This window comes from Notothenia coriiceps, unplaced genomic scaffold, assembly GCF_000735185.1.
Source record: "Notothenia coriiceps isolate Sejong01 unplaced genomic scaffold, NC01 NC01_scaffold00037250, whole genome shotgun sequence".
NCBI classification, from domain to species: domain Eukaryota; kingdom Metazoa; phylum Chordata; class Actinopteri; order Perciformes; family Nototheniidae; genus Notothenia; species Notothenia coriiceps.
Window position 1 is genome coordinate 8,372,309 of NW_011369951.1, and position 10,249 is coordinate 8,382,557.

General features: G+C 39.9%; 1 protein-coding gene across 1 annotated transcript in view; it reads right to left on the minus strand.

Moving 5' to 3' along the window:
- Positions 1-164: 164 nt before the first annotated feature.
- Positions 165-10,249, minus strand: part of LOC104967254 (contactin-4-like) — a 119,624-nt gene continuing 109,539 nt past the window's right edge. The window contains exons 10-19 of the mRNA XM_010796671.1: positions 9,466-9,586; positions 8,445-8,603; positions 7,442-7,591; positions 6,013-6,083; positions 4,203-4,437; positions 3,817-3,932; positions 2,711-2,897; positions 2,517-2,629; positions 2,266-2,434; positions 165-1,868 (exon numbers count right to left, since the gene is read on the minus strand). Coding sequence (XP_010794973.1) covers positions 1,777-1,868; positions 2,266-2,434; positions 2,517-2,629; positions 2,711-2,897; positions 3,817-3,932; positions 4,203-4,437; positions 6,013-6,083; positions 7,442-7,591; positions 8,445-8,603; positions 9,466-9,586 — 1,413 coding nt within the window. The 3' untranslated portion in view covers positions 165-1,776. The remainder of the gene's footprint in view (positions 1,869-2,265; positions 2,435-2,516; positions 2,630-2,710; positions 2,898-3,816; positions 3,933-4,202; positions 4,438-6,012; positions 6,084-7,441; positions 7,592-8,444; positions 8,604-9,465; positions 9,587-10,249) is intronic.

Sequence of the window (10,249 nt, forward strand, 5' to 3'; positions counted from 1 at the left end):
CGGGTGGCAGTATACGCTGTGAAGTTGTTTGCGGCCTGCCAGTAAACCCAAAGCAGAAGAAGGGACGTCAGCGGCTTCATTTGCCTAATCCTTCCCCAGGAACTTATTCCGGTGTGAACGCGATCTGTACTTAGTTCATGAAAACTAAAGACTTCTCATGAACTAAGTTCTCATGAATCTTTTGGGAAAAGTACTGCGGTGTGAATGCGCCTAATGTGGTCATTCGATCTGTCCATGAAGCGATCCCTTTTGAGTGCACTTATAATATAATTTACAGTTTGGATAGGACTAATAAGAGGCGTAAGCAATCTTCGGTTAGCAAAAAATCAAGTGGGTATGTTGGGTTCATTCCTATATGTTTTGATGGTCCTATGCTCCCAGGGTCCCAAGTTTTCAAAGGGTCTTATTTTCCCATAGTACTATGATCCCGGGCCCCTATATTTTTACATGTATAACCTATCTTTACTATACATACCAAATTATGTGTGTGCCATAAGAAACAACCCGAATATCAATGTGTAACGTCTTATGTGCAACTTTGAGGGTGAAAAAAGGGTAAACGACTAAGCAGCAGGTGGGTTATTTCAACATTTTGACCTGGAAACGAGCATTTAACATTTATTTAGGAAACTAACATTACTGTTTCTTAAACCCTAACACTCCATGGATGTATTAGTGTACGTTTTTTAAATGTATTTCCCTACAACACATTTTCTTAACCCTAACCCTACAGATTTATCCCTGTGATGCTTCTAAGCGAGAAGACATTTGGAAGAAATCAAAAAGGGGATTTTGATTGAAGAATACAACTTTTTTGATAACTGTTTGATTGCTGCTACAGCCTCATGTTAGCTGTATCTTTTATAGTGTAGGCATACTTCAATGTGCCAGGATGGACAGAGGAATGATTATGAACACTATTAACTCAACACAAACGTAAGTATTGCATTACGACTGACTTGAGGAAATCCAATCCTTTTCTATAGTCCAGTTAGCATGAACTAATGTAGGAGGATGTTTTTCTACAGATTCCTGATATATAAATATATATATAAAGAATCTTAAAAAAAAACTTAAACTGGCTAACCTCATCAAGTATGCTAAGACTTTCCCAATTGTAAAGCATTAGCATGGGCTGTAGAGACGGATGATTTGTCCTCTGTTCCTCTACAGTGTTTGATAAGATGACCATGAATGACCCAAGTCAATACAGTCCTTGGAGTGAAACCATTTTTGAAATATTGCAGAAACAGAAAACGCAGAGATGTTACAGACAACAGCTAAGAGTTCATTCACTTGAAGAAAAGAAACGTCTCCAATCTACAAGTATTGTCTTATTTGAGAAGAAGGTGCGCTGTCAAATCACATTCTTAGCCTTCAGACTGGAAAATTTGATGATGTTATTTGCCATGCACTTTATTGTTTTCGCCCCAGTAAGCCCAGACTGACTTCAAATTGATTAAGGACAAACACAAATCTATAAAAGCTCAACATGTCATACAAAAAGATGCATATAAGACATTTTTCTCTTTATTTTAGTTTTTTTCTTATGAAAGCTGCTTTGGTAACAACATGGTCACGACATCGCTCAATCTCCTTTACTCGGGTGCTGAAGGGGACTCCTTCCCTGTCATCTGAATGGCGTATTTTTTTTATGTCTCCCTTTTGCCTCTAAAATCTAAATGAATGGATCTAGTTACACCAGAGTGGGCTGTGTTTGCGTTCTGCCGAAGAGATGTCTCCACATCAGATGCACCGTCTGCTGGGAGCTGTTTGTCATAAAGATGTCCGCGCTGTGAAAGACAGTGCTATTGTACTCAGGGCTGATAGAGTGGAGACCTTGGATGCTGAGCCGACGGCGTTGGGGCCTGAAAAGGTATTGAAAAGAACGAGGCTGTTAAGTCTGACACAATTTATTTGGCATTTCATTCCTTTAAATCGGCAGCCTATCCAGCCTGCATTAGTAATTACGAGCTGAAAAGCCTAATTTCAGACGAACACTTGAGAGTCATTACTTGAGCAGCGGAATGAAACATTGAAAGTATTCTAAATAAATTGCTCAACTTTTCATGCAACGCTTGCTGTATGGTGTCACGTAGAGGCCATAATAACCCACATGTCTCACATGTAGCACATTACTTTCGCCACTCTTTCTGTTATTTTCGGAGGCGATGACAGCTAATGTGTTCTGGCCAGATAGCAGCAGGGGAGTATATTATGATGCTCAGCCACTAGGGAGGCACTAACTACTGTAGCTTCACTGACCTGGTATCCTTGGGATGGTGATCTGCCTGCTACTGCTGCCTTCCCCTCCCTCTCCAAAGGGCTTTATCTGGATGATATAATCCTCATCGGTGGGCAGGGCGAGCTCCACAGAGGTGGTGTTGGTTTCCATGACGTGGGGGCGGCTGTGTCTGTTCTTCTTGTACAGCACCTGACAACGAGAGGGGTCAAGAGTCAGGCACAGAAAGCAACAAACACAATTTTCTGATAAAACCAATAGACTGTGAGCTTACTTTGTAACCAGTGACCTCTGACTCATTCTCGAGGGCTTTGACTCGCTCCCAGTTCAATATAATCTTGGAGTTTGATGTGTTCCAACTCACTTTACCTGGTGGCTGACTAGGCGCTGAAAGCAGAAAAAACACATTATCTACCTCGATGAAAAGCTGAACAATGGCAGAAGGTTATAATTAGATCTGACACTTACGTGGTTTTTTGGTGGTAGCGTTGACGGTGGGGCTGGGAGGCCCTGTTCCAGCAGTGTTATACGCCCTCACTGAGATGTAATACGTGGTGCTGCTTTTTACCCCGCGGATAATGGTAGACGTTTGGTTTCCTACAGTCCTTAGCACACTAGTCGTGTCTTCCCTTTCACTTCTAGTCCAGTACCTCAGCTGAGAAGCAACAGGGCAGAACGGCAGACGTGAACACAGGCAGAGAAAAAATAGACACTTTAAAAGCTTTCTGTTACACCCTGTCAATGAAGTGCAATCCGGAAACAGGAAGATGTGAAGTCAACTGGACGGGAGATGGGAAACCTTTCTGAAAACAAGCTTTAGCAGCATGTCACATCGTGTGCCTTTTGCTCACGCGAGCTACAAGCCTCAGTTGTGCTCATCAGACATGTGTCATGCTTTGTGGTAAAAGTATATTCAAACAAGGGGTAAAAAAAAGAGAGGGAAAAACAAAGAATGAGAAGCAAAAAAACCTTGAAAGCCCCCTGCCCTCAACTTCCACTGATAACAGAGTTCCTTCGTCACCCCGCTTGTCAGGGCTGAAATAGCTGGCACGCTTGGCAGCACAAATATAATTTGTCTTTTCTCACAGGAACGGTTTGCTCAGGCCTTGCTCCTCCGTTGACTTTGAGTGGTCAACAATTCATAATTCTGGCACTGTATTCAATCCGTTGGATGAAAACAGAAGCTTTGTTCATGTCTTGGATTTCAATAATGAGCTGAATTAAAATGACAAGAACTAACTGAGCGCAAAGCCAGTGTCTGAAACTGCTTTGTTGTGTGGATTAGAAAGCTAAACGCTCTATCCCTTAGAGTATTGCATCAGTACGCTAATCAGGGTGGTTACAGTACTTAGGTAAACAACAAGAAGAACACAACTAAACCCACAGGCATGAGACTAGGCTGGACCATTATGCATGCAGCAAGCTATTATCTGCTATGCCCAGAGTGCATGAGCCTGAAACGCTCATCAATAATAAAGGAGAACAAGATTCAACAGCATTATTTGACATGTGCTTGCACACATTTACATCCGATGGGATCACACACACAAACAAGGTATTACTCGACAGCTCACCTCATAGCCCAGGACTCTTTTCTTGCTGGTGTTCCAGGGCAGAGCTTTCCACAAAACTTCAATCTCGGATGCTGAGAGGCTCTTGGCACGGACCCTGGTGGGAGCTCGGCCAGGCTCTGGAGTAAAAAGCACAAAGACTTCAAAATAACACTGAGCTTTGATGACCCGTCAAAGAAGGAACATCAAAACATTTTCAAAGTGATTTCTTCCATCAAGACAACAGAGGGAGGGAAGTAAGGCAAAGATGTCTGCAAGTGCTGATAGAAGAACGTTGGCTTCATGATCACTGCTGCTACTGTTCCAGACTCATAAATGACTCATTAATAAGGGCTAAGCAAGAAGAGCTATTCCCTCACAAGTTGTGCATGACATGAGATCATACACACCTTCTTCAGCTGAGTTGATCGTGGTAACAGGTCCGAAAGGCCCTTCCCCTTCATTGTTATAAACCCCAACCTTCACGTGGAAAGGCGAGAAGGGCTGGATGGTGTCGTTTTTGAAGATGTATTTGGATGCTTCGGCGGATGTTACGGCAGCCTGCATCCACCCGGTGGCACCGTGGGGTCGAAAAGCCACAACGTAGCCAAAACCCGGTCCATTTTGCTGCTCCTCTGGAACCGGCTGCGACAAAATAAATACACAGATTAAGCCAAAAAAAGGTAGTTCCTAAGAAATTCTGAATCTTAAAAAAATCTGAATTCATGACTTTCATCGGGCCAATTTCATTCTGTCTATGAACTGTCTTTATAACTCATGGGCTAAGTTTAAACATGTAATTAAGGTCACAACCCTAAGAGGAAAGACAAGGCTTTCCATTTTGAGTCAATGCTTGTAAAACATTGTATAAATATAATATTCTCTACACACAACAACTATTACTGGACATATCCATTACACAGCATGGTGCCTCTCAGCATGAAACCATAAACTCAGCTGTTGGCCAGACTGATAACATGCCTTAAATATTTATAGATTCAGACTTCACTCTACTGGATACTGGAATTCATTACTTATTTTTGTTTCAGCCCTGCCTGGTCTTTAAATCAACCCAATATGGCTAAACGGACTCTCCTAAGTGACTCTCAAACATTATTCATGACACTTTAATAAATGTGATTTACTTGTGGTGTCCCACAGGGGTCGATACTTGGACCCTTTTGTATTCCTCATTAATATTAATCACTTACTTAATCACTGCATCTCTGTGTATGTTTGCCTTTCTGCTGCTGATACTGATTTGCCACTTTCAAATGAACATGAATATCTTTCTTAACATGTTATTACATCTAATGTAGTGGTATTTGTCATTTTAATTATTTAGCATGCAGTAAGTAAGATAAACATTTATAGTATAAATATATACCATAGTTCAATTTTTTTGCAAAAGTGAATTAACAATTTACTACAAATGTATTTAACTATTCTTGACATATTACAATTTTGTATGGGCTGCATCCTATTCCATCTTCCTCAATTTGAAACTTTCTTTAGAAATTGTTGTGAGTTATGCTACAGATCCAACAGCTAGCAGCACTCTGCTGTCATTTGAATTGTTCTTATTTACTCATTTGTATATATAGATTATTTCTCTCTTATTAACTGACATAAGTATGTTTTTTGTTTGTATTTTTGTTGTAATGTGTTATCATTTGTTGACTTTCTAATGTCATGTAACATGTGCATCTAAACTAAACTAAACTTTAAGAATTTCAGGGCCGGGACAACATTGTTGCTTTGTTAAGCAGAAATAAGGCTTTAAAATAACTCTTGCATAATAAAACACCAACACAGATTCTGTCAAACGTCTCACAGCGGGTACTAATGATTTTTAGCAGCCTGAATTAAATATATAAGCCTTTGGAGCTGGACTGATATGCAGGAGCTTTGTAGGGAAAGAAAGAAGGAAAGAAAGATAGAAAGAAAGAAAGATAGATAGAGAGGAAGGGAAAACTATTTGAAAGAAAGTTGGGGTTTCGACGGAGCCATTGAGTTTAATTATCTTATCGAAACCTCAAAAGAAATTTTCTCTCCCCTAGGGTGACAGAAGCAGTTATTGCCTCTCTGTTCTTAAAAATGAAATGCCATACATTAATCTATCCAGCTGTTATTAATGAAACAGAGGCCCAGATCCAAAAAGAATAATGGCGTCTGGCTCTCTCCTCCATGGGTGAAGGGGTCCTGAGCAAGCCTGCTTACCTCCCATGTGATGACTAATTCGGAGCGACTGCCACCGCCTCCACTCACATTAGCTGGTGTGACCTTCGGAGCTGGAGAAAGAAGACGGATCAGCTTAGCCTTGTTGACTTCACACAACGCTGAGAATGCACAAGTAATCTTTTTCCTTGTTGCTACTCCCAAATGGCAGAGAGGTAACTTTGTTTTGTTGATATTTGAACTTCTACATTCAGAAATCCTTAAAGATGTCAGCAAGCTTCTCAAAGCTGAGTCATGTTTGCCGACATTTCTCGACTGTGATGTTTTTTTAACCAAAAGACTATTGAGGGTCGAGACAGAAAAACAAGCAAAGGATATAACCTCTCTGCAGCTTTATCTGGGTACATTACTGATTGCCTTTTTATTTTAATTGTTTCAGTTTCAATATAATTTCAGTTTTCAACACCAAATCTGCGTTGCAAAGTATATCGAAAATATTTAAAGGTTTTGTTTGCCAAGAGTTTGATGATAAGATTGATACAACTTTATAAAAGTACATTAAAAAGCTACAGCTAGTAGACTGTAGTCTGGGTGAAATAGCTCTGTCCAGAGCCAATCTTTGGATTCATCTGCTATTAGTCTTGAAATCAAATATGTCTGAGGTTCTGGTGTAGCCAACGGATATCCAGATAACTATGCGAGACTTCCTCTTCTGTGTGCTGGTTAATGTTCAAACGCTAATGAAATTAGAGCTGACAGAATATGACCACGACCGGATTGTATATTTTCATTTGAATGCAGATATCGGATCATAGAAATTAGTTGAAAATAAACTAAATCTGCCTACCAGCACTAAAGCTAACCAATTTATGTATGCTTTTATTTGTTTAATCCAAACTGAAGTTGAAAAATACAAGTTTTAGTTTTGTGAATTAAGTTTTAGTAATGACTAAAACAGAAAATAAACTGTTGAGCTTTAGAGGTGCTGCTTTTAGCCTTCACGCTAAGCTAAGGTAAACTAAACTAAGCTAGCATACCATGGATGTATCCTCCTACTTAACAGGACAGACCAGAGGTCGATCTTCTCATTAGACTCTTGGCAAGAAAACGTTATCAATATTACTAAGAAATAAAAATTGCCATCGGTTTGAAATAAAAAAAAAACAGTCCAACACGAGTTATATAAGTTTTAGATTTAGTTTTAGATGTGATTTAGTTCTAGATGTGAATTTTTTGTAATTACTTAAACATAAAATGAACTGTTGAGCTTTAGAGGTGCTGTTATTAGCCTTAACGCTAAGCTAGGGTAAACTAAGCTAAACTAACATATCCTGGATGTATGTTAACATTGTCAATATTACAAACAAATTTAATCGCAATGGGTTTCAAAATAAAAAAGACAGACTAACATGAGATATACATGTTTAAAGAGGCATAAGGAAAGTGGATTTTATTCTCATGCAGTACATACAGGTCCCCTTCGTCCTTGCTTGTTTGGAGGGCTTGCTGGGCTCCCCAGTGCCGATGGTGTTGCCCGCCAGGACTCGATACTCATACTCCACCCAAGGGCTCAGGTCTATAACTGTAGCTGTCAGCCGGTGGCCCCCCACCACCTCAGGAACTGGCATAAAACAAACATTGCCTCCCTTTCAGTTTCAAAATAATGTGTGTGTTTTTTCTGTGTGTCTGTGTGTGTGTGTCAGCTTAGCATCAGCAGTAGAATGTCCTCCGGGCTGACAAACCTGGTAGGACTTCACTACAGGTACACGAGACAGGTGTAATCCCTCACAAGGACACATAATACACACACTAAGAAACACAAACAACAATGACAAAGATTCACAAAAAAAATACAATCACTGTTGACTTTCTTATTTGGAGATCATTCTTTAGCCCTTTCTCTATTGTAAAAGGTGCGTAGGTTGCTGGAATAATAGCAAAACACATTCTTGCTAAAACAACAGGAAAAATAAATGATTTTTATAAGAAATGACAAGAAGTCAATTTTCTCTGTCTACCTGCAAGGTCATCATGTAGTTCTGTTTCAAATATATTATCCTGATGTGGTAAATCAATGAGGCCAGTAAACCTATCTTAGAACAAAGTGTCCTTAATTCACAAAAATAGCAATAAAAAAGGTATACAGTCTGGCATAAATGCACATTATACCGATAATGCATGAATCCTGAGCCCCATTAAAGGGCTATGTGGGGAGGAATCAAATCTTTGCTATCACTTAAGTACACTATCAAATAACAGCCTCTGCAACAAGCTCCATCATTATGATGAGATCCACGTTTTCTCTGTATTCCCAGGAGTGCGATAAAATGGCGGTCAATTGTCGTCCTATAATTGTGTAACATTTGGGGTCTGAGGTAAAATTACATCTCTAATATTCTCACAGGCGAGGCAGAATGAAGAGCGGCCCCCTCCGTGTGATTGGAGGCGGCCACGGCTGGTTGGAGAGAGCTTACCTGTGGTGACAGCCTGCCACCCGAGGGAAAATGGTGTCCTGGCCTGGATGGTGTATGCCGTAATTGGACTGTGATTATCGGGACCAGGCCTCCAGGACAGAGAGGCTGTGGTATCAGTGATTTCTTCTACTTGGATGCTGGTAGGCGGCCCCGGGGGACCTGATAGATGGTATAGCCAGGCAGGGGGGAGGAAGAGGAAGAGAGAGATAGAGAGGCAGACGGAGAAGAGAGGAAGACGAGTGATGGGGAGGAAATTTAAATCAGGGAGAAATGGGAAGATGGCAGAGAGAGTCACGGTGGTTTTAACACCTGCAGCTATTACAGACAAGTCATTGAAACCTATGGGAGCCATTTGGTGTAATTAAACAATACATTTCATTTTAACCTTGAAGAGAGATTGCCTTTTTTATTCTGTCTTGGTATTTCTTTATAACTGAGGCACAACCAGTCACAGTACATATTAATCAATATCAAACTCTAGGCTTGTCACAACAACCACTTTTCCGGTAATAATTGCGAAAATCGATATTCTTGATATTTGATACATAATGCAAGAAGAATTTTTTTAAAAAGCGATGAATATTATTTTTTGAACAACATTCAGATATTTTAATGTAAAAACAAAAATAAATATCCTTCACTAATTAAATATAAATTTAATAAAACCACTTAACTATACCAATGAATGTAATGGATTGTTAGCAAAAATGCACATTGAGGCAAAGTCTATTATTTATAGATGGAACGAAAACCCGTAGCTTATTGGGGCAACATGTTGGTTGCATTTTATGTAAATAAACACACGCTAAACAAATATGATGTCCATATATTGTACTTTAAATAGCTAACGTAAAGGTCATGTCCATGTATAATAATTTGATAACTTGGCCTAACAAAGTCCTTCCTTCTTCTGCACTAGATGAAATGTACGTCATTAAAGTGTTTTAAACATTGACAATCTGGTCTTTTTTCTTTTTAAATGTAAGTGTGGTGAAAGCAAATAATGAGTGTTGTGGCTCACCTCTGACTACCAAGTCAACAGCGATGGAAATGCTGTCCACCTTGGTTTGCACAGCGCACGTGTACTTTCCCGCATGCCTCAGCTGGATGTTTCGGATCATAATGTCTCCTGCCGAATGTTGCTGTCATTCAAAACATGCACAAAAACACACACACACACACACACACGGTTTCGTAAGCAAAATGGTAAGCATTTTTTGCAATTGAAATACACTACTGACTTTTCCAGCCCTTTGGGAGCAGAACCAGCTGAACAGAAATCTCATGTATATGTATCTTGAAAAATAAATCCATAATTCCCTGTGCAACCTTTTTCCATCCATTTTCTGAAAAGGCACCCAGAGATACCTCTCGATATTGAGCGTAATGCATGCTTTTATTTCAGCACTATAATCAAACGAATATAATAGCTTGATGTCGGTACAGTATGGAGCCGTTTCATCTAAGGAGCCGTCTAATGACTGGTCTCCTAGTTGGTTCTTTCGGGGAGCTTTTCCTACCATCTCTAATTGCAATCCCCACTTCTACATTATCATTTCATCAGAGCAGAGCCGGTTGCTTAATACATTGGACATGCGAGAAGCTTTGGCACAATGGCAGTTAGAATTCTGCGGAGTGGTTGCTAGCTTAATCAATGTAAGTGCAGATGAACAGCAATTTATTAGAGAGCGGAGACTGTAAATTATGGCATAAGAAGCACCTTAACTCGGGATGAAACGGAAAAGAAAGCTGGTTTTTTTTCCCTCTACTCCTGCAGTTTTTGAAGGAGCCTTGAATTTTTTTTT